The 25023-nt window shown below is 42.0% G+C and overlaps 1 protein-coding gene across 1 annotated transcript in view; it reads left to right on the forward strand.

Moving 5' to 3' along the window:
• Window positions 1-31: 31 nt before the first annotated feature.
• TBC1D22B (TBC1 domain family member 22B) overlaps window positions 32-25023 on the forward strand; it is a 74079-nt gene continuing 49087 nt past the window's right edge. The window contains exons 1-2 of the mRNA XM_061398048.1: window positions 32-252; window positions 15495-15551. Coding sequence (XP_061254032.1) covers window positions 197-252; window positions 15495-15551 — 113 coding nt within the window. The 5' untranslated portion in view covers window positions 32-196. The remainder of the gene's footprint in view (window positions 253-15494; window positions 15552-25023) is intronic.

Below are 25023 nucleotides of genomic sequence, written 5' to 3' on the forward strand. Positions count from 1 at the left end.
ACAGCCTGCGCAGCCCACCAATGGCAGCGGCGCTGGGTTGGGGGGTGCCCACATCCAAGATGGCGTCCCCGGGAGCTGGGAGCGGGTGACCGGCAGCAGGGAAGCGGCCTGAGCTGGCCCTGCGATTGCGGGGTCCTGGGGGCATTTCTCTGGGTAGCCCCTGGCCCGCCTACAAGGCTTTCCCCGGGCCGGAGCAATGGCCGCCGAGAATAGCAAGCAGTTTTGGAAGAGGAGCGCCAAGCTGCCGGGGAGGTGAGCCCAGGACGCTGAGAGGAAGAGGAGATTGGACCAAACCCTTCTAAATCCTAAACCCTAAATCCCGCGGGCCTGGGGCGCCAGCGATCCAAGAATGCTGGTTTGGAGAACCTGGGCGTAGGGCGGGGGGCGGGGAGCTGGGACTGCCTGGTGGTGGCAGGACGGCTGTCAGGCAAAGGAGTGGGCGGCGAGCTTTGGAGATGGTTGGGTGTGGGAGCAGACCCGGGTCCGGGGGCGTCGGGCCCTTGAGGGGCTTCCCTCAGCCGGGAGGTGGCCGGAGTTCGCGCATAGGGGACAGTGGAGTTAGGTGAGTAATTAGTGTCGGTTCTGGGTTTGGAAGGCTATCCTCAGAGCTGCTTCTCACTTTACGAAGAACTCCTTCTTGAGGGGGCGGGGGTCTTCATCAAGCACAGGTGGTTGTTTGCACGAGGATGGTCCCTTCACTCCCCCCCGCACCTCGTACGAATATTCCTCCTGGACTCCTAGAAGGGTTCTGGTGGGAGCTTGAGACCGTCTGCGTGGCGGGGGTGGGGACAAGAAAAGTGAGGGAAATTCTTCAACTCGACCTCACTTTAAGATATCTTGAGTTGGTCCTTTCCCATTAGGAATTATTACAGGGTAACAGAATCGAGATGATTTCTTTAGCATCTTCTAAAGATTTGTCATACCCCAGTGGCCTCTTCTCCTCTGCCTGCTAATGTACTTCTTGTGCAAATGCATTAAATTCTTTCATTCTAGAGTTGTTTAGGTGGAGAACAGATTATTTCTAAGATAATCTCCACTCTCGCCCCACCCCTTTTTGGTATACGTTGAGACTCTTAACAATTGTCCATTCATCACTCTAGTGTTGGTTTATAGTTTCAATTTGTTTGGGGGTAGTGCTGAGAAGTAAAAGGAGGAGTGTATGTTTCAATCTTAAATTTAAGATTTCGGCCAGCCACAGTCTGTTTGACGATGAAATTCATGATTGATTGTACCCCATGTGCTACCCTTCCTAGTTGATTGATAAGGGGAATAATCCTTTAAACCTGTAGCTTTTTTGGTTTGTTTTATCAGTAGCAAGAGAGAAATCAGGGACAGTGGTGGCTATATAGTGGACTTACTTATTGATAGGATCCTGTTAGACAGTCGGGGATCAGTTTTTCTTAATATAGTAAAAAGTAGGTTAAGGGAATTCATAAATAACTTCAGATTGAAATGTTGTGGAATAACAGTGTTAATGCTAAAGACTTATATGTTTTTAGATAGGCACCACTTCCTGCCTACTGATTCCTTTTCCTTCCTGGTCTAGGGAGCTCTCCAGTCTCGCTAACTGCTGTTCTCTGGGGTTTTCCATGGTGAGATCATTAAATTTTGACATCAAAAGTTATAATCAGAATCTATAGAAAAACTGTTAAATCAGGAAGCAGTATTTGATATGTGGGATATGGCATAATCTTTTTGTGCCTACCAACTGCTGGTTGTTACTAACAGTTTTTATTTTCTATATTTCCTCTTTTGGAATGTAGAAGCAGTCATATTTTTTGCAGAGCACTATTTTTTTGTGAGATAGGAAGAGAAATCTTTTTAGTTTCTTTAAGTTTGTGGCTTCCTTTTTCATTTTGAAGAGGAATACAAAAGGATAGAGGAAAGAACATTTGAATTCTGAAAGCTTTGGATTATTATTGGAGTGTTATCTGTGTGATCAAGGACAATTAATCTCTTTAAGCCTCAGTTCCCTTATCTGTGAAAAGAGGATAAAAATACTTTCTTCAAGATTCCAGTGTGGATTGAATTAAACATCTATTTGTAAAGAACCTAAAACAATGTTTATTTATAGTTGCTCAATAAATACTAATTATTAATATTTCTGTTTATTAGAGAAAGTATGCATTTAAAAGAATATTTCTCTGATCCTTATTCCAGTAAGAGGTATTTATGTTCATTGTTTATCTTAAGACATTAAAATGTTGCCATGATTCATAATGGTGTTTAGTACCTTGCTTGTTGAAGAGAAATATTGTTCAACTATGCGCTTTTAGCAAGGAAGCCCTAGGAGCCCTTGGTTATGGGAGAAAATAAAAATTCTTTTAGAGAGAAAGTCCTTTGATGTAAGGAAAATATTAGTACATTTTTCTCAAGAATAGAACATTTGCATTTGTACTCTTTCGGTCATAGTGAAGAAAAACTTTGGGTGGAGAAATGACACAGATAACTGTCTAGGTCCATGGCAACTTAGAAGTGAGACTAGCTTCCTCTTTGCAAATTGAAAGGTAAAAATTCAAAACGATAGCAGATGACTTTCAGTTTCTTTGATCATGATCCAGCAACCTTAATTACAGCAAATAGGAATTTTATGTAGTAAAATAGCCTCAAGTTCAAAACGAATTAAACATCCTTTTGTAAAATAACAGCTTTATTGAGATAATTCACATATTATAAAAATTCACCCTTTTGAAGTGTATAATTTGGTGGTATTTAGTACATTCATCTAGAGTATAAATGGTTTTGTGCAACCATCAACACTAATTTCAGAGTATTTTCATCACCCCGAAAAGAAACCTCATATCCATTAGTAGTCACTCCCCCTTCCCCCCCGCCCACCGCTCTCTGGCCCTTGGCAACCACTGATCTTTTTATTTATATGGATTTACGTATTCTGAACATTTTGTATAAATGGAATAATGTAGTAAGAGGCCTTTTGTGACTGGTTTCTTTTAGATGTAGTGTTTTCAAGGCTTATTCTTGTGGCATGTATCAGTATTTCATTCCTTTTACGGCTGAATAATATTCCTTGTATGTATGTACCTCACTTTGTTTATCCATTCATTAGGTGATGGACGTTAGAGTTGTTTCCACTTTTGGGCTCTTATGAATAAAACTGTGAAATCCGTGTGCAGGTTTTTTGTGTGAAAGTATGTTTTCCACTCCTTTGATTATATGTAGAAGTGGAATTGCTTCATATAGTAATTTTATGGAATTAAACGTCTTTATAAGTGCTCTCAGTTATTCATAAGAGCCCCATGTGCTTAATATTTCAAATGGTCCTTGTGTGGATGCCTAGGAAGACAGGAGGCAGTACGTACCATGTGGTTAAAAATACAGGCTCTGGAAACTTGAAACTAGTAGATAAATAAGTTCTGGAGAGATAATGGACAGCATAGTGATTATAGTCAACAACACTGTATTATAATCTTCAAAGTTGCTAGGATACTAGATCTTAATTGTTCTTACCACAAAGAAGAAATGTTAATTATGTGACATGATAGAAGTGTTAGCCAATGCGACAGTAGTAATCATGTTGCAGTAGAGTTGTCCCTCTGTGTCTGGGGGGAATTGGTTCCAGGACCCCCTTGGATACCAAGATCTGCAGATGTTCAAGTCCTTTATATGAGGTGGTGGTACAGTTGGCCCTCCATATCTATGGATTTTGTATCCATCCACAAATTCAACCAACTGTGGACCAAACTTCAGAGAGAGACTGTAAGTGTACTGAACCAACAGAATGTACATCTTAAACTTACACAAGATTATGTGTCAATGATATCTCCGAAAAGGGAGAAAAAATGAAAAAGAGTGCAAGCTCTGCAACCTGGTTTCAAATCTCAGCGCTGCCACTTTCTGTGTGACCTTGGGCAAGTTACTTAACCTCTTGGTGCCTTAGTTTCCTCCTGTAAAATGAGGACAGAGTGTCTACCTTATAAGGCTGTTAATGAGAATTAAATGAGGTAATGCATGGCTTCCCTGGTGGCTCAGATGGTAAAGCGTCTGCCTGCAATGCGGAAGACCCGGGTTCGATCCCTGGGTTGGGAAGATCCTCTGGAGAAGGAAACGGCAACCCACTCCAGTATTCTTGCCTGGAAAAATCTCATGGATGGAGCCTGGTAGGCTACAGTCCATGGAGTCGCAAAGAGTCAGGCACGACTGAGCGACTTCACTTCACTTCACTTCAATGCATGGAAAGTACATAGAAGGTACTCAATAACATTAGCCATTATGAAAATGCTAGTTGTGATTACAGTAGCTTCTATTTTTATTTGTTTCTTCTCCTTGCTCTAGTTTCAGAAACTCGAATTGAAGAACTCTGATCAGTGGTGTGTCTGGAGCCCCACAGTGAGTCCTGGGTGGAAAAAATACTGCCTGTTGTTGATTAGGTGGACAGTTTACGGGAGCACGAAAGAGCCTAATGCAGGATCACTGCGACTGTCAGGGGTTCATTAGCAATGAGGAGTATGGTTTTGAGCAGTGCTTCTCAAACTTTAATGAATCACCTGGAAGGGCTTGTTAAAACATAGATTGCCAAGCCCCACTTCCGAGTTTCTAATTCCGTCCATTACAATTGCGCTCATCTCACACGCTAGTAAAGTAATGCTCAAAATTCTCCAAGCCAGGCTTCAGTAATATGTGAACCGTGAACTTCCTGATGTTCAGGCTGTTTTAGAAAAGGCAGAGGAACCAGAGATCAAATTGCCAACATCCGCTGGATCATGGAGAAAGCAAGAGAGTTCCAGAAAAACATCTATTTCTACTTTATTGACTATGCCAAAGCCTTTGACTGTGTAGATCACAATAAACTGTGGAAAGTTCTGAAAGAGATGGGAATACCAGACCACCTGACCTGCCTCTTGAGAAATCTGTATGCAGGTCAGGAAGCAACAGTTAGAACTGGACATGGAACAACAGACTGGTTCCAAATAGGAAAAGGAGTTCATCAAGGCTGTATATTGTCACCGTGCTTATTTAACTTCTATGCAGAGTACATCATGAGAAATGCTGGGCTGGAAGAAGCACAAGCTGGAATCAAGATTGCTGGGAGAAATATCAGTAACCTCAGATATGCAGATGACACCACCCTTATGGCAGAAAGTGAAGAGGAACTAAAAAGCCTCTTGATGAAAGTGAAAGTGGAGAGTGAAAAAGCTGGCTTAAAGCTCAACATTCAGAAAATGAAGATCATTGGCATCTGGTCCCATCACTTCATGGGAAATAGATTGGGAAATAGTGGAAACAGTGTCAGACTTTATTTTTTGGGCTCCAAAATCACTGCAGATGGTGACTGCAGCCATGAAATTAAAAGACGCTTACTCCTTGGAAGGAAAGTTATGACCAACCTAGATAGCATATTCAAAAGCAGAGACATTACTTTGCCAACTAAGGTCTGTCTAGTCAAGGCTGTGGTTTTTCCTGTGGTCATGTATGGATGTGAGAGTTGGACTGTGAAGAAGGCTGAGCACCGAAGAATTGATGCTTTTGAAGTGTGGTGTTGGAGAAGACTCTTGAGAGTCCCTTGGACTGCAAGGAGATCCAAACAGTCCATTCTGAGGGAGATCAGCCCTGGGATTTCTTTGGAAGGACTGATGCTAAAGCTGAAATTCCAGTACTTTGGCCACCTCATGTGAAGAGTTGACTCATTGGAAAAGACTCTGATGCTGGGAGTGATTGGGGGCAGGAGGAGAAGGGGACAACAGAGGATGAGATAGCTGGTTGGCATCACTGACTCGATGGACGTGAGTCTGAGTGAACTCCAGGAGTTGGTGATGGACAGGGAGGCCTGGCGTGCTGCGATTCATGGGGTTGCAAAGAGTCGGACACGACTGAGCGACTGAACTGAACTGAGGTGGAGCACCAGAAGTGAAGTTTCTGAGGAGTTCCTAAAGAGTACCACTCCTGCTAAGCTGGGAGCTGCACTTTGAGAACCACTGAATAGAGAGCCTTAAATTAGATTGAAAGAAATCTGATTTCTGATGCTGGATGCTTTTCCCCAGTGGATACTGAAAATTTTTTTTTGGCCATACTGTGCGGCCTATGGGATCAGGGATCAAAATTGTGCCCTCTGCAGTGGAAGCACGGAGTCTTAACCACTGGACTGCCAGGGAAGTCCCTGGATACTGAACAATTAATGCATCTCTGTTTTGCTAATAGCATCTCTCACGTAACACATCCAAGCAGAACTCTTGATTTCCACATTTGCCCACTCCTGCAAATCTACTCTGTCCAGTCTCACGTAAATAGTCCAGCCATTCACCAAGTCCCTCAGACCAAAAATCCTAATGTCTTTCATTCTCTTTCTCTTCCTGCTACATCCAGTTCATTAGCAGGTTCTGTGTTGGCTTGTCAGAATATATCCTGAACATGAGCAGTTCTCATCACTTCCACTCCCTACTTTCAGGATCAAACTGAGTCCTCTCTTTCCTGGGCCACTGCTGTACCTTCCTCATTGGTCTCCGTGCTGTGAGTGGGGGCTTCCCTTGTGGCTCAGCTGGTAAAGAATCCACCTGCAATGCGGGAGACCTGGGTTCCATCCCTGGGTTGGGCTGTGAGTGGAGTCGGTGCCCCTTACCCCCGTTGTTCAAATCAGCTGTAGTTAAGAGTCTGCTGCAGTTAGTACAGGGACAGGCCATGAGGTCTTCAACTAGGGTAATGACAATAAAGGACAAGTTTGGGAATATCTATAGGACTTGGTAAATCACTGGATTTGGGGAGTAAGGGAGAAAGGTGGGCTGAAGGGATGTCACCTCAGGTTTCTGGCGTAGGTGGTCAGGTAAGATTGTGGTATCCTATCCTCAGAAAGAGCCACAGTTTAGGACAACATACTAACTACTCCATGCTCAATTTCCTTATCTATGAAATGATATCTGGATTGAAGGAGCTCTGAGGCTTTTACTGGTTCTGAAGTTGAGTGTTAAACTTGGCAACTCCAACTCATGTCACTGGATGTTTCTCTTCTGCTCTGTCAGGCACAGAGGTATGATTGATAGGTAAGAATAGCTCGGGGGTGGGCGGGGAGCGCTGAAGGTAAGTTTTTCTATCTTGTGCTTTGGAAAGTGGTGAATTTCTGGCCCCACCGCACGTCTGAGTGTCACGAAATTATAGAATGTTATAATTCGACCCTGAGAGCACTGCTGATTGAGGAAACTGAGGCCAGAGAGGGAAAGTAGCCCTAAATCACACTGCAAATTTCTTGACCCCTGGTCCACACTCTGCTGCTGCCTCTCCCTTCCCTCAGTCTCTGCTAAGATTGAAATAACCCTCTGCCCAAGCACCTCATCTGGTTCAAGGATGTAGATGCTTCCAGTGAAAGTATGGATGAGACTTGGAATAGGAGAGACAAATGTGAGCCAAAGCCTGGCTAATTCCCCACAATCTCATCCCCAGTCTTTCTGGGAACGGCTTCACCCTCTTTTTAAGGAAAAGTGGGTTTCCCAGGTGGTACTGGTGGTAAAGAACCTGCCTGCCAATGCAGGAGACATAACAGATGGGTGCTCAATCCCTGGGTCAGAAGATCCCCTGGAGGAGGGCATGGCAACCGACTCCAGTATTCTTGCCTGGAGAATCCCATGGACAGAGGAGCCTGATGGGCCACGGTCCATAAGGTTGTAAAGAGTCAGATACAACTGAAGTGACTTAGCACACACGCACGTGTGTTATTAAAGTCAAGGAGCTCTTTTAATATTCAGTGACTCTGAGAAGTGTCTGATTCCTTGAATTACTTAGGAGCCCGTAGATTTTTAACTGAAACCTTCTCTGTCATTTGGTTGTTTTTTGTAACTTTAAAGAATCTGATAGGAGACTCAGTGTAATGGTCCCAGCCTGTCTGGGCAGGTACACTACAACCTATTCTTAGCTTGGAAATGCTTTACTGATTAAGTCAGTGACTAGGAGATACTAAATTATCACCGCAGCAGCATGGATCCCCGGTTCTGGAAGACTTCCATCGAGTGAGCGTGTGACCCTGCGTTGATTGCCAGCGTGTTTGGCTTCAAAGTGGATAGCTCTGTTCCCATGTTTGCTTTAGCTCCTCTGCCAGCGCTGAACAAACACCTGTTGATCTTTTTTCCTATCAGGCTTTTTGCTCTGTTCCAACTACCCAGCTCTGCCAACACGTTCTGCGGTGTTGGTTTATTGAAGGGAACAATGGAGGTTGACCGAGACTTTTGCTTCATGTTTTCCTTTGTTGTGGCACAGCCCGTGGCCTTTTCTCTGTATATGCGGTTTGGTTTCTCTGAGACACAGTGTGACTGCCTCTTCATTTTTAGGTGTAGCTAGACAGGAGTCAGCTTAAACAGAGGCCTGGGTTCTTCATCGTTCCAGGCTTGACTCACTGAGTATTGTTAAGCGCCTGCTGGTGTGTGTCATGCTCTGCCAGGTGGTGAGGGGACTACAGAAAAGGACATGGCCCCACCACTGCTCTGGAGAATCTGAAAGTACTCCGCAGCTCAGCTTCCCCATGGAGAGGATGCTCAGTGTTATTGTCTTTCTGGTTTTGCCACTTAAGCATATGTTACTTTTGTAATCAGAAAAACCGAAAAGCAGAGCTGGGTGAAAACACACTGTTGAGTGAGAAAAGCAAGATGTAGACCGATATGTACAGTGTGCAGTCTTTCATGTAGAAGTTTTAAAACATAAAAAAAGATATGTAAAAGTATAAAAACAGATGGGAAGGATTTTGTATCCACTTCAGGATAGTGGTTATCTCTTGGGGAGGCGGGGGAACGGGGCTGGGGACTGCAACTGGAACTTCAGAAGTCTCTTTAACACTTTATTTTCTTAAAAAAAGAAAAAGAAATGTGACAGGTGTTAATTATTTGTTAAGTCAGAGTGATGGGTTCGTGGGTGTTTGTTGTATCTTTCTCTATACTTTTCTTTGTTTCTGAAAATGTGAGTTAAATGCCTTTTGCTCTTGTGGTAAAGCAAATGTTTTTTAAATGTGTGTTGGAGAAATCAGCCAGCCAGCCATGAAATTAAATAAGATTTAAAGTAGCATTTATGATTTAGCATCAAAGTAAGTTGTGAATATGGTGTGATGCCATTTATATGAAGTTTTTCAAACATGCAGAACAATACTCTATATTGTTTCACGATACATGCATAGGAAATATAAAAACAAAAATGAGGATGAAAAATCCCAGACTCAGTGGTTTCCTGAGAAGGGTTGTGCTGGGGTTTCGACTCCATAATGTCTTATTTCTTACATAGGTGTTGAGCACCTACCTGGGTATACTTTATATTATGCTCTAAATCTAGTTTGTTTTAAAAATAGTTTATTCTTTAAAAGCAGTGTAAACCTCAATTTCTGTGTTTTAGGGAATCAGCAAAGGCATGGGTTAGTGGATGCTGGGGACAGGCTCAGAGAAAGTCTCATGGGGCACAGGGTGTAGAGTTTGAAGGAATGTTTCAGGATGGATAAGATTTTTTAAATGAGATGGGGAGAAGAGCCCAGCTTAGCGTTTGAGGTTAGGGTGTGTGGAGACCAGCCTGCTCTAGAGTTGAGTTTGGGTCTAGTGGAAGTGTATTGCACAGGTCGATAGGTGAATTATACATGCCCAGAAATTGAGCACCTCAATCACCAGGCTCTTTCAGTTTGTCTTCATTTAGTCATCTGGGCTTCTCTTCCTTTTCTAACTTCTTGCCTCTCCTACTCACATGCTAGTAAGGTAATGCTCAAAATTCTCCAAGCCAGGCTTCAGCAATACGTGAACCGTGAACTTCCTGATGTTCAAGCTGGTTTTAGAAAAGGCAGAGGAACCAGAGATCAAATTGCCAACATCCGCTGGATCATGGAAAAAGCAAGAGAGTTCCAGAAAAGCATCTATTTCTGCTTTATTGACTATGCCGAAGCCTTTGACTGTGTGGATCACAATAAACTGTGGAAAATTCTTCAAGAGATGGGAATACCAGACCACCTGACCTGCCTCTTGAGAAATCTGTATGCAGGTCAGGAAGCAACAGTTAGAACTGGACATGGAACAACAGACTGGTTCCAAATAGGAAAAGGAGTTCATCAAGGCTGTATATTGTCACCGTGCTTATTTAACTTATATGCAGAGAACATCATGAGAAACGCTGGACTGGAAGAAGCACAAGCTGGAATCAAGATTGCTGGGAGAAATATCAGTAACCTCAGATATGCAGATGACACCACCCTTATGGCAGAAAGTGAAGAGGAACTCAAAAGCCTCTTGATGAAAATGAAAGTGGAGAGTGAAAAAGTTGGCTTAAAGCTCAACATTCAGAAAACGAAGATCATGGCATCTGGTCCCATCACTTCATGGGAAATAGATGGGGAAACAGTGGAAACAGTGTCAGACTTTATTTTTTGGGCTCCAAAATCACTGCAGATGGTGACTGCAGCCATGAAATTAAAAGACGCTTACTCCTTGGAAGGAAAGTTATGACCAACCTAGATAGCATATTCAAAAGCAGAGACAACAAAGGTCCGTCTAGTCAAGGCTATGGTTTTTCCTGTGGTCATGTATGGATCTGAGAGTTGGACTGTGAAGAAGGCTGAGCGCCGAAGAATTGATGGTTTTGAAGTGTGGTGTTGGAGAAGACTCTTGAGAGTCCCTTGGACTGCAAGGAGATCCAAACAGTCCATTCTGAGGGAGATCAGCCCTGGGATGTCTTTGGAAGGAATGATGCTAAAGCTGAAACTCCAGTACTTTGGCCACCTCATGGGAAGAGTTGATTCATTGGAAAAGACTCTGATGCTGGGAGGGATTGGGAGCAGGAGGAGAAGGGGACGACAGAGGATGAGATGGCTGGATGGCATCACCGACTCGATGGACGTGAGTCTGAGTGAACTCCAGGAGTTGGTGATGGATAGGGAGGCCTGGCATGCTGCGATTCATGGGGTTGCAAGGAGTCGGACACGACTGAGCAACTGAACTGAACTGAAGTGAAACTGATAAATTATCCAGGTGTTTCAGATACAGACAAATTATGGTTTAGTTCAGGAATATGTTAATTAAAAATGTTAACAGATACATTATGGTTTTAGTTCAGAAATAAGTTCAGTTTAGGCTCTGATACCTTTGCTGATAAAGTCCATCATTTATCTTGGCCTTTCTGGCTATGCCAGCACTCGGGGCTGACGTCTTTAAAAAAATAGTCTACAGTGATGTTAAGGTCCTTTTCCTAGGTGATTATTAATGGCCTTTAGCTCCTAAACCTGCACCATTAGGATTGCTTTTTTTCTTGCTGTATTACTGGCAGGTGGTAATACTCTTTTATGGAGAGAATCTAAGGATTCTTTCTTATTCTGCTACTCAGTCACCCAGCCCAACTTTCCCATTAATATCTTCCTGCAGAGTTTATTCTCTGATCTTTATATTTTGCTAACATAGAAGCTTATTTACTTAGAGAGTTCAAGTGTACTCATCTTAAGAGTATTTGCAAATGCTGAAATACAAATGGCCCTTTGGGTTTTCTAGTTTGTGCTTTTTGTTTTGTCTAAGCTTTCTCTCTCTAAGCCAGACTTTCCTGTATTCTTTAATCCTTCTTTTCTCTCTTCCTTTCCTCTGCCTGGGAAACTGTAAACACATTCAAGTAGCATTGTTTGTATTTCTGTGGTAGTACATGTGATGGCTTGTTTACAAATTACTTAATAACCTTCCATAGATGTTCAGAAATCTTACTACTAAAAGGGTCAGGGCCCTACTCATAGCTAAAGGTTGATACACAAATATTCTCTTTGGAATCTTAGTAGAAATCAATGTGAAAATGATCAGATTGACTACATTTTTATTTAAAAGCAACTTTAGGATCACATCTTTATGTCAAAGTACTTTATGTCAAAGGTACTTGGTAAACCTACTTGTTCTGTTTTCTAAATGTTAGTAAGAAATGAATTACAAAAATCAGGGGGAGGAAGAAAACCAACATTTCTTAAGCACTGAGTGTGTGCCGGGCAGCATTTACCTCACCACCTGCTGTTATTGCTTAACTACCTGTAGGAATTGTGCTGAAGGACCTTTTACACATTATCCCATTTAAACTTCCCAGTGCTCTTAAGATTGCTTAATTTATTTCTTAGAAAGGTGATCATGTATACAGTACTAATTGAGAAAGGTGTAAGAAGGTTTGCACTGAAAACTTAGTCTCTGCCACAGGGCCCTCCAAATCATCAGTCCCACTTCCATACCACTGCTTCTTAGTCTTATGTGTTCTTTCAGAAATGGACTGTAAATACATAAACGCAATCATATGTCAGTACGTGGATAGACTTTATTTTAAAGATTTTTACATAAAATGGAATTATTACTGTGCATATAATTCTGCATCTTTTTTTCAATGTGTGTTTCATGTCAGTGGATATAGAATTACCTCATTCTTTTTAACAGATGTACTGTAGTTGATTTTACCAGTCCCATTGATAATAATCCCTTTTCTTTTAATAGGTAAGTTCGACCCATATATATTTATTGGAGTGACTGATATATTTGGTTTTAGTTCTATTTTTAATATTTTCTTTTAAAAAACTTTCACTATCAGGACTGTACTTGCTTTGGGAGGTGGGTATATCCTGGTGTAGGTTCTGATGATTTGAAAGAGTTATCTTTTTATTCTAGTGATTGTGTATAACTTTATACCATGTTTCTTCAGATAGTATCTGTTGACTCCCTACCATGAGTAATGATGAAATTAGTACTATTTCCTGCCTCCTTTCCATCTGCTTTTAGTTGATTATAGTTATTTTTCTTAGTTTTATTTTATATCTTTAAACATACCTGTATATTAGGGCATCAAAGAATGAGATGGCTGAATGGCATCACCAATGCAGTGGCCGTGGACTTGGGCAAACTTCAGGAGATGATGAGGGACAGGGAGGCCTGGCATGCTGCAGTCCCTGGGGTCACAGAGAGTCAAACACGACTGGGAGACTCAACAACAACAACATACCTATATAGTACTTGAACTACCAGTTATAAGTGTCTTTTTGAACCTTGTCAGTAAAAGATGAGGAAATCAGTCTACTTATTTGAGTCCACTTCTCCTCCATCCCACTTTAACATTTGCCAGTTACATTATTTTTGCATTCTCTTCTGCAACCAGAAAGCCTCAAATTTAAGGCTCAATCTTTACAAAGTTTTAAAAATTTACGTACGTATTTACTTTTGTCCGCACCGGGTCTTGGTTCTACATGGGGCGCTACTCTTTAGCTGTGGTGCAGGGGCTTCCTTTGTTGCAAAGTCCAGGTTCTAGGTGGGCGGGCGGGCTCCAGTAGTTGCAGCGTGTGGGCTCAGTCGTTGCAATTCGCCAGCTCTGGAGCTTGGGCTCAGTGGTTGTGGCACACGGGCTTAGTTGCGCCGGGGCATGGGGAAGCATGCGGAGTCTTTTCAGAACAGGGATCGAACCCGTGTCCCCTACATTGGCAGGTGGATTCTTGTCCACCACCAGCCTTTTGCCATAGTGTCTCCATTTATTATTATCAGTTGAAGTTTTTCCTCTAGTAGTTTCTTGAGGAAGGAGTAAAGGAAACCAGATTCCCTGAGTTCTTACATGCTGAAGCATGCTTTTCTGTTGCCTTTGTACTTAAACCACAGTTTGGCTTAGTATACAATTATTTCAGGTCACTCTTTTTTTTCGTTTTTTTTTAAACTGAACTACTGTAGAAAAGTACATAAAACAAGTGTGTGGTATGGTAACTTGATAAACTTGATAAATAATCAGAAAGTGAACGCCCCGGAAGCCCCCGTGTCTGTTGTTGATCACACCTCCTTCCTTCTCCCCAAGAGATAACCACATCCTTTCATGCTAATCACTCTGTGCTTCCTTTATTATGTTACTATATGGATGATCTCCAAGTGATAGAAATCATTTTGCCAGTTTGTGATGTATGTGTAAATAGAATCATACACTATTTACTGTTTTATCCTTTGCTTGTTTTTTTTGTTCAACATGACATTTGTAAGATCCATTCACATTACTTGCAACCTTACTCCATTTATTTACATTGCTGTAAAGTGTTTTATTATATGAACACATGAAAGTTTATTTCTCTATTGATAGACAGTAGGGTTATTTCTAGTTTGGAGCTAAAAGGATCCATAATGCTATCAGTTCAGTTCAGTCACTCAGTCGTGTCCAACTCTGCGACCCCATAAACTGCAGCGCATCAGGACTCCCTGTCCATCACCAACTCTCCGAGTTTACTCAGACTCATGCCCATTGAGTCGGTGATGCCATCCAACCATCTCATCCTCTGTCATCCCCTTCTCTTTCCACCTTCAATCTTTCCCAGCATCAGGGTCTTTTCAAATGAGGCAGGTCTTCACATCAGGTGGCCAATGTATTGGATTCAGCTTCAACATCAAAGTTTCAGCTTCAACATCATTCCCTCCAATGAACACCCAGGACTGATTTCCTTTAGGATGGACTGGTTGGATCTCCTTGCAGTCCAAGGGACTCTCAAGAGTCTTCTCCAACACCACAGTTCAAAAGCATCAATTCTTCAGCGCTCAGCTTTCTTTATAGTCCAACTCTCACATCCATACATGACTACTGGAAAAACCATAGCCTTGACTAGACTGATCTTTGTTGGCAAAGTAATGTCTCTGCTTTTGAATATGCTGTCTAGGTTTGTCATAGCTTTTCTTCCAAGGAGCAAGCGTCTTTTAATTTTATGGCTGCAGTCACCATCTGCAGTGATTTGGAGCCTCAAAAAATAAAGTCTCTAACTGTTTCCATGGTTTCCCTATCTATTTCCCATGAAGTGATGGAACTGGATGCCATGATCTTATTTTTCTGAATGTTGGGTTTTAAGCCAGTGTTTTCACTCTCCTCTTTCACTTCCATCAAGAGGCTCTTTAGTTCTTCACTTTCTGCCATAAGGGTGGTGTCATCTGCATATATCTGAGATTATGAACACTTTTATATGTTTCCTGATACACATATCTTTGTTTTTCTAAAGACATATATATATATATGTATATGTATATGTATGTATCTTTAGTCTTAGAGTATGCATATTTTGTTCTTCCTCAATATAGCCAAACTTTTTCAAAGTGGTCGTATCAGTTTATACCCTTGCCAGCAGTTGTGAGAACCCCTTGGGTCACTCCTCCCTTGATCTGTGGGGCTGCTTCACTGTCGTGTAGTCCAAGTGGTCCTCTGGGGTAGGCGATATTCCAGTTTTACAGATAAGAAAGCATGTTCAGAGTGGTCAGGCCATTTAGTGAAAGTTTATAGTGGATGCCACAACCTGCATTTGAACTGTATTCTGTCCAACTGTAAGCCTTCCCATGCTGCCTGTCCGGATAGAACTTCCTGATAATTGCGTAGGGTGCTGAAACCTCACCAGGGAAGATGATGAACTTTTTTTTTTTTAAAGAGTAGGTTGCTGTCCTTTGGCTTGGGCATAGTTGTTCTTGGAGGTCACCTGTTTCTCTCAGTCCCTTCCAACGTTGCGATGCAGGTGGTACTCACCCAATATATCTACCTTCCTGACAACTCGTGTCTTCCTTTTTTTTTCTCGCTTCTAGCATCCAGCCTGTGTATGGAGCACAGCACCCTCCTCTGGACCCTCGGCTCACCAAAAAGTAAGTCAAGATATTTTTCCTCTCATGCATGTACTTCTTCTTAAACCCGTGGAACCCTTCCCTACTTTGTAGAAGTGACAGTTTCTGCTTTGACCTTTTCTAGCTTCTCCCCTGTTCTGTTTTGGATCAGAAGATGAACAGTCTTCTTACTTCTAAGCAGTCTGTTACTAAGTGTAAAATTAAGTTACATCAGAGATCTTTTTCTTACGTTGGAAGGTGGTTTATATAGGGTTTGTCTCTGTTCTATGAGAAGGTCTTTATTTGGTAAATATTGTCCTAAAATTGGCTGATTGATGATCTTCTGGCTTCTGGAGACCATGCTTCTAAAGATATAAATAGATAGATAGATAGACCTCCCCTCTTCCTTACTTACTTTCTGAGAACCGGGGCAAATAGAACTTAACTATGGAGCTGGCATTCTTCAGGTCCTTTTTCTCTTTGACACACTCAAGGAAACCCAGCCAGACGGTGGAGTTAAAAGATCCCTGGAGGCTATTTCTTCTAGTAAAATTCTAATTATTTTCAAACACAGAAGAGCCCTAGTTAAATCCCAGATGTGTGGGTGTGTATTCATACCCCCAATTATCACTTTATCCCACCTTTCTCTCATAGGCCATCGTTCAGTCACAATAAGTTTAAACGATGGGTCATCTTCTCACGTGTTCTAAGAACTTTGGCCTCTTTTTGCAGGTTTAATCTTAGAGGCTTACCTCTAGGAAAGCTGTTGTTCATAGTGAAAGCTGAATGATTTAAGAGGTACAAGAGACCTAGATTTCATCCTTCTGGGGCCTGTGTCATAATAGCCACCCTGTCTTCCTTCATAGTCAGTGGGGAAGTAAAGAGAATATACATTAAAGTATTTTGAATACCTAGAAAAATACCTTACAAATATGCATTATCAATATTTTAATATTCTTTTAATAACTTAATTGAATGTGTGGTGAACTTTTCTCTAATTCCACCAACCCATTCTTTTTTCAATTTGGCCAATATGTAGAAGGTATAGTCTTCTGAAATACTGTGAAGCATGACTGCTGTTCATTTCTGTAAAATGCAATTTTGCTTTGTCTTTTTAATCAGAAATTGCCAGTGTAAGCTCTCTGAGGGCTGGGACTTTGTTTGGTTCACCAGTGTGCCTTAACACCTGCTTTTGTTCACCAATGTGCCTTAACACCCAGACAAGCAGAAAAGAAAATTCAGTAAATGTTACTATAAAATGTTTATTACCCTTATTTTAGGTCCTAAGTTACTAAGTAAATATTTTTGGAAAGAAGGAATTAAATCCCTCCATTTACTTAGTAGATTTTTCTTCAATGTTTCTTAGTATGTATCTTGTATTAGATCTTCTCATGGGGATACATGTTTTCTGTGCTATTTGCGTAATATTTCCATTAAGTATGATGGGTTCTATTTCCCAGTTTTACTCACAGTGGACTGTCTGGTTTGTTGGCCAGTGGGGCAGGCATTGTTAATTACCTACACAGCTGCCTTCCTGGCCCCTGCTTCTTCCTTGCTCAAGACCATAGATTCATTCAGCTCTTGAACAGGCAACAGTGTACTTAGAGTAGGCATCTGGGTTAGTTTAAGCCTTTTATAATAATTCCTTGGTAATACCAGTGACTAATCTGTGATGGGCTCATCTCATTGGTTCTGGCCAGTGAGCTGTAAAAGAAAAGTCTAAAGGAGGGTTTTTAGCAGGATTTTCTTTTCCAATCAGTAAGAGATGATTTTGTGAAGAAAGCCACTTTCTGCCTCCACTCACATTTCCTACTTTTGCATGTGTTAATGTGAAAATAAGGTGCCAAAAACTGTTAACAGTTAACTTGTAACCTGAGGGAAAGACAAGAGAATTGCAGAGACACCAGCTCAGTACCCTGACGTCACAGTCTTTACAATTTTTTTTTTTTTTTAATTTTTAAAAGAAAATCCATCCTGAACCCTCCTCCCTCCTCCCTCCCCATACCATCCCTCTGGGTCGTCCCAGTGCACCAGTCCCAAGCATCCAGCATCGTGCATTGTCTTTACAATTTAAGTGTCTTTACAATTTAAGTGTCAGAGTTGAGTATTCTGTTCCTTTTAGCCAATTCTGTTCACAGCCAGGATTTGTCCATGTTTGTAGGGCAGTGGGATGTACTATCCTGTTTTATGTTTGGTTCAGAGTCACCATACCTTGCCTGCACCTGTCATCAGCTGAGTTTTCCTTGAATCTGTATTTAGGATGGGTCTTAAAATATCACCATATCCCAAACTGCAAAGGCAAACTTTATACACTCTTGTTTTGCACCTGCTAACAATATAAAACCATGAGTGTTTCCACAGTCATTCAGCAGAATTGCATTCATGCGACCAGTAGAAGTAGTTATTTAGCTCTGTGATTTGGGAGGAATATAATTGTCACCGAATACACTGCGTCCCCTTTTTTGTGTGCACACATGGTGGTTTGGTGTTAGCACTCTGAAGTAAGGGACAACATGTAGGTCTGCACTGGACCATTTTACAATTCCAGATTGTTACTATAAAACATTTATTGCCCTTATTTTAGTACCTTTGTTGGGACATTTTTATTACTTTCTCTGATACATGATTATCGTTCCACTTTAGGCCATTAATTACTGAGTGGTTAATCCTCATCACAGCAGAAGCCTTTACGTTATATCTTCAATCATCTAAACTGCACAAGCACAACCAGTTATTCCCCGTCTGTGTATATTGACTTCCATTTGCCAAATTATTGCCATTAGTGATAATACTGCCTGCAATAATTTTTATTGCTCAGATAAAACTAGTCTTACCGCAGAGTGGCCCCATTGGCCACCTGGTGGTATGACAGGCTTCTAAATTTATTGTTTTCTGAATTGATATCCTAGTTCTGAGTTAGAATCCTAGTACAAGCGAAGCCCCTCTAGTTATTGATATGACTGGGTTTACCGAATTCCCCACTTGCTTACATCCCTTCAGTTCAGTTCAGTCGCTCAGTCGTGTCCGACTCTTTGCGACCCCATGAATCGCAGCACGCCAGGCCTCCCTGTCCATCACCAACTCCCTGAGTTCACCCAGACTCACATCCATCGAGTCAGTGATGCCATCCAGCCATCTCATCCTCTGTCGTCCCCTTCTCTTCCTGCCCCCAATCCCTCCCAGCATCAGAGTCTTTTCCAATGAGTCAACTCTTCGCATGAGGTGGCCAAAGTACTGGAGTTTCAGCTTTAGCATCATTCCCTCCAAAGAAATCCCAGGGCTGATCTCCTTCAGAATGGACCGGTTGGACCTCCTTGCAGTCCAAGGGACTCTCAAGAGTCTTCTCCAACACCACACTTCAAAAGCATCAATTCTTCGGTGCTCAGCCTTCACAGTCCAATTCTCATATCCATACATCACCACAGGAAAAACCATAGCCTTAACTAGACGGACCTTTGTTGGCAAAGTAATGTCTCTGCTTTTGAATATGCTATCTAGGTTGGTCATAACTTTGCTTCCAAGGAGTAAGCATCTTTTAATTTCATGGCTATAGTCACCATCTGCAGTGATTTTGGAGCCCAAAAACAAAGTCTGACACTGTTTCCACTGTTTCCCCATCTATTTGCCATGAAGTGATGGAACCAGATGCCATGATCTTCGTTTTCTGAATGTTGAGCTTTTAGCCAACTTTTTCACTCTCCTTTTTCACTTTCATCAAGAGGCTTTTGAGTTCCTCTTCACTTTCTGCCATAAGGGTGGTGTCATCTGCATATCTGAGGTTATTGATATTTCTCCCAGCAATCTTGATTCCAGCTTGTGTTTCTTCCAGTCCAGTGTTTCTCATAATGTACTCTGTATATAAGTTAAATAAGCACGGTGACAATATACAGCCTTGACGTACTCCCTTTGCTATTTGGAACCAGTCTGTTGTTCCATGTCCAGTTCTAACTGTTGCTTCCTGACCTGCATATAGATTTCTCAAGAGGCAGGTCAGGTGGTCTGGTATTCCCATCTCTTTCAGAATTTTCCACAGTTTATTGTGATCTACACAGTCAAAGGCTTTGGCATAGTCAATAAAGCAGAAATAGATGCTTTTCTGGAACTCTCTTGCTTTTTTCATGATCCAGCAGATGTTGGCAATTTGATCTCTGGTTCCTCTGCCATTTCTAAAACCAGCTTGAACATCAGGAAGTTCACGGTTCACGTATTGCTGAAGCCTGGCTTGGAGAATTTTGAGCATTACTTTACTAGCGTGTGAGATGAGTGCAATTGTGTGGTAGTTTGAGCATTCTTTGGCATTGCCTTTCTTTGGGATTGGAATGAAAACTGACCTTTTCCAGTCTTGTGGCCACTGCTGAGTTTTCCAAATTTGCTGGCATATTGAGTGCAGCACTTTCACAGCATCATGTTTCAGGATATGGAATAGCTCAACTGGAATTCCATCACCTCCACTAGCTTTGTTCGTAGTGATGCTTTCTAAGGCCCACTTGACTTCACATTCCAGGATGTCTGGCTCTAGGTCAGTGATCACACCATCGTGATTATCTGGGTCGTGAAGATCTTTTTTGTACAGTTCTTCTGTGTATTCTTGCCATCTCTTCTTAATATCTTCTGCTTCTGTTAGGTCCCTACCATTTCTGTCCTTTATCAAGCCCATCTTTGCATGAAATGTTCTCTTGGTATCTCTAATTTTCTTGAACAGATCTCTAGTCTTTCCCACTCTGTTGTTTTCCTCTATTTCTTTGCATTGATCTCTGAAGAAGGCTTTCTTATCTCTTCTTGCTGTTCTTTGGAACTCTGCATTCAGATGCTTAGATCTTTCCTTTTCTCCTTTGTTTTTCGCTTCTCTTCTTTTCACAGCTATTTGTAAGGCCTCCCCAGACAGCCATTTTGCTTTTTTGCATTTCTTTTCCACCGGGATGGTCTTGATCCCTGTCTCCGGTATGATGTCACGAACCTCATTCCATAGTTCATCAGGCACTCTATCTATCAGATCTAGGCCCTTAAATCTATTTCTCACTTCCACTGTATAATCATCAGGGATTTGATTTAGGTCATACCTGAACGGTCTAGTGGTTTTCCCTACTTTCTTCAATTTCAGTCTGAATTTGGCAATAAGGAGTTCATGATCTGAGCCACAGTCAGGTCCTGGTGTTGTTTTTGCTGACTGTATAGAGCTTCTCCATCTTTGGGTGCAAAGAATATAATCAATCTGATTTCAGCAGTGTCAAATAAATTTTTGTCATATTTCTACTAAGTAAACAGCCATATCAGTAAAAACAGTATAGTGTTAATGCAATCACAGAGTGAGTGATCTTTTGTTTCTTAACCCCTATAACCTGTAGCCACTCTTCTCCAAAATATCCTGTGGTTTGTGTTACCATTTAACAAGCTGCTGCTGCTGCTAAGTCACTTCAGTTGTGCCCGACTCTGTGTGACCCCATAGATGGCAGCTCACCAGGCCCCGCAGTCCCTGGGGTTCTCTAGGCAAGAACACTGGAGTGGGTTGCCATTTCCTTCTGCAATGCATGAAAGTGAAAAGTGAAAGTGAAGTCGCTCAGTCGTGTCCAACTCTAGCGACCCCATGGACTGCAGCCTACCAGGCTCCTCCATCCATGGGATTTTCTAGGCAAAGTACTGGAGTGGGGTGCCATTGCCTTCTCCGATTTAACAAGCTATTAATCATCAAACAACGGAGTTTCTCTTCGTGAGTCAGTCATTATGTATTTGTGAGTTTTGAGTGTCACTTGCACTTCTTGAATCACTTTTTATGCATCACTTACTAACTCCATGATCTTGGGCAAATTACTCAACTTTTCTGACCCTTAGATTCCTCATTTATGAAGTAGAAATAATAAGGCTCCCCTCACAAAGTTGCTGTGAGGATTAAATGAGGTATCTGTGAAAGTGCTTTTTAAGCTATAATGTGGCATACAGCTGTAAAGAGGTGTTTGTATGAGGCCAGTTTGGTTGTAACTTTGGTGTAGTTCTGTTTAAATAATTTTGGTTAAACTTGAAGCCACACTGTGGCATTATTGTGCCTTGGGTTAGTTATAGGTTAAGTTGGGACCATGTTAAAATGAGGCAGCCTATATGCCAGAGGCATCCCCAGCTAGAATCACCTGGATTCACTTTTTACTGTGACTGCTGGGGTCAAAAGGGAAGAGAGACATTTCTCCTCCAAGAGCCACATCCCCAGATGTGGCTTCTTCCCATTCTGGCTACCAACACACACAGCCTGTTTGATGTAGAGGAGAGTCTCCCTACAGAGTTGGGGCTGCTATCCATGGGCACGTGGAGATTATAGCTGTGGTGCAATGTGCTCAGTTTGCTTGGTAACTCCTCTTCCCAGGCTGCAGATCCTAGTCGGCCTCATCTTGATTCATCTTTTTAACCCGTTCTTCCAGGCGGGTTGGTTAGAAAGTACAGGTAGACCTGGATTTGGGCGCAGACTTCCCTGCCTGCTCATGACCATAGGAAGCCTCAGTTTCCTCATCTGTCTATAGGAATAATAATAATAGTACCTCCATAGGGTAATGAATGAGCATTAGTAAGAAAAATGGGTATGTATAAACAGTAGTACAGAGCCTGGCACCTGGTGAACAGCCAACAAATGTTAACTACCATGTATATAAGGGCTTCCCTGGTGGCTCAGTGGTAAAGAATCTGCCTGCCACACGGGTTCGATCCCTGGGTCAGGAAGATCCCCTGGAGAAGGAAATGGCAGCCGACTCCAGTATGCTTGCCTGGGAAATCCCACAGACAGAGGAGCCTGGCAGGTACTGTCCACGGGGTCGCAAAAAGAGTTGGATACAACTTAGAGGCTAAACGACAACAGCGGAACCATGTATGTGTGAATTTACATGATTCCCTGCGGAGAACAATGTTAATAAACGTAGGAAAGCGTCGAAGCCTTGAAACCTTGCCATCGTTGTTGCAGGGTTGTACTCTTTCTGCTCCTCTGAGAGGTATCTCTTCACTGGCACGCTCCTCTTTTTTTGTTTGTTTTTGGCTGTGCCACGTGACTGGCAGGATCTTACTTCCCCAACTGGGAGTGAACCCGAGCCCCTGTGGTGGAAGCACAGCGTCCTAACCCCCGGACCACCAAGGAATTCCCTCCTCTTTCATTCTTGAGAGCGGTTCTTACAACCTTCTTCTGTCCCCAGACTCCTTCCCCTATAGGTGATGCCAACCCCTTCCTCCGTGAAGGTCTCTTTCCTAAGGACAGAGCTGACTTCTTTAACTGGCTGATGACTTTGAGTTTGGGCTTTTGTGAGGTAGGTATCTCTAATTTCTAGCAGACTGTAAATGGACAGCTTGGACTCTCTCGTGTCTTCTCACCACAGGGAAAGGCAGCCTTTCCTCCCTTTTCTCCTCTCCATTGTGTTGGAGTATTTCTTTCCAATGTCTATTTGCAAAGTGTTCATCTGAATAATTCCAATTCTTATTCTAGTTTACTTATTTTGAACCTTCATCTGCTTCAAAAATATAATGAAATACTTTAAATGCATAAAAAGGTTAATGGAAAAAGATAACAAACACTCATGTACCCACCACTCAGCTAATTTACCTTCTTCACTTGTATAGAAAGCTCAGCGTCTGTCAGAACCCAGTGCTCAGCGTGACCCATCTCTTGGTGCCATGTTTTAATCCATTCCAGCGTCTCCCTATTGCTTTACCCAGTGTTAGACTAACCATATCCAGTCAGTTCTTTGACTTGAATCAAAATTCAGCTTGATTTTGAGCCTCTTGATTCATGGTTATTTAAAGGATTCTTTTTGGCCCATGCAGAGCGGCTTTTGGGATCTTAGTTCCCTAACAGAGATTAGACGTGGGCCCACAGCAGTGAACGTGCCAAGTCCTAACCACTGGACCGCCAGGGAATTCCCTAAAGAATTCTTTTTTTTTTTTTTTTTAGATTTTATTCATTTATTAACACCAAAAGCATTTTGTATTGGGGTATAGCTAGTTAACAATGCTGTGTTAGTTTCAGGTGAACAATGCAGGGACTCAGCCATACATCCCTAAAGAATCCTTAAGACTTCAAGAGGGTATTTAGGAAACACCAACCAGGAGAAAAACAAATAATAACCTCGCCCTCCCAAGCACTTCATATCACTGTTGAATTTGTCATGCGCAGTCTTGAGGTTCGCGTGGTCTCCAAGGAGGAAGACAACAGCCTTCTGTGCTTTTTTCCATTCTTTTTTGATGGCAGCTCTTTCTGACACATCTGCCTGTTTGGTCTTGACAGCGGACGCTCTGAGGTGAGTACTGCAGGCTGTGGATCTGGGTTCCCTTTCACAGAGAAGCCGTCATAGTGACGAGTCCAGGACGTACAGCCTCAGAGGGTCTATAGAGGAGTAATTTGCCTCTCGGTGGATTTCTGATGAGCAGATTTTTGTGCTGCATTGCCGCAGTTTTATTTTTTTTTTTTCAGTAGATTTAGAAGTACTCTTTCTTTGGGGATTGACGAGAGCCAACAAAACAACCTTTTCCAGTGATTAATAAAAATAATATGCTCATTGTAGAAAACATGAATAATTCAGAGAAGTATAAAAATTAAGTGTCAACTATCATTCCAGAGCCCAGAGATAAGCAGTGTTAACATTTTTGATGTGTTTTCTTCCTGGTCTTTTCTGTGCACATACTTTTTAAGAAATATAGAGATCATAAAAAATACATAATTTTCGTTCAATTTTCACTTTATTGAGATCACTTTCTAGTGTTATTAAATAGCCTTCACGATGTGATTTTCGGTGGCATCTGGTGGCTGAACTGTAGTATATTTCATCATTTGTAATTTCTAGATGTTTATGTTTGCAGTTTTTAACCAAAATGCATAATACCATTATAGACTGTTTCAGATCACCTTTGTTTGACTCTGATTTTTTTTTTTCAAACTTTAAACTTTTTATTTTGATTTGGAGTACAGCTGATTAACAGTGTTGTGATAGTTTCAGGTGAACAGCAGAGGGACTCAGCCATCACATACACCTATCCATTCTCCCGCAAACCCCAGCTCCCATCCAGGCTGACGCATAACTCTGAGCAGAGTTCCATATGCTACACAATAGGTCCTTGTCTGATTATTTTCTTATGGTCAGAGGTTATGAGTCATTTTAAGGCTGATGGGGTGTGTATCGCTAGGTTGTTTTCTGAAAGGTGATGCGACATACACCCCCACCTGTGCTATTAGAGAGCTGGTCTCACTATACCTGGGTCAGCACCGAGAGGATACGTCCTTGAATCTTTGCTAATTTAGTGGGTGGAAAATGGTTTCTCGTTTCCATCACGTTTGAGCTGTTACATCGTGTAATCTCATGTTATCTCTTGCATCTCGTGTGATGCGTTTTCCTTTACTCTGTGAGGCTAGTGTTTGAAAATATGCCTGTCATATCTTACTCCTTTTTTGGTGTTAATAATAGGGTCATTCCGATGAGCTGTGTGAGTTACCAGTCTTTCTTTATCAATGCTAACAATAGTTATCTTTCAGAATGACTGTTGGACATATCTT

The sequence above is a fragment of the Bos javanicus genome, chromosome 23 (genome assembly GCF_032452875.1).
Source record: "Bos javanicus breed banteng chromosome 23, ARS-OSU_banteng_1.0, whole genome shotgun sequence".
Taxonomy (NCBI): domain Eukaryota; kingdom Metazoa; phylum Chordata; class Mammalia; order Artiodactyla; family Bovidae; genus Bos; species Bos javanicus.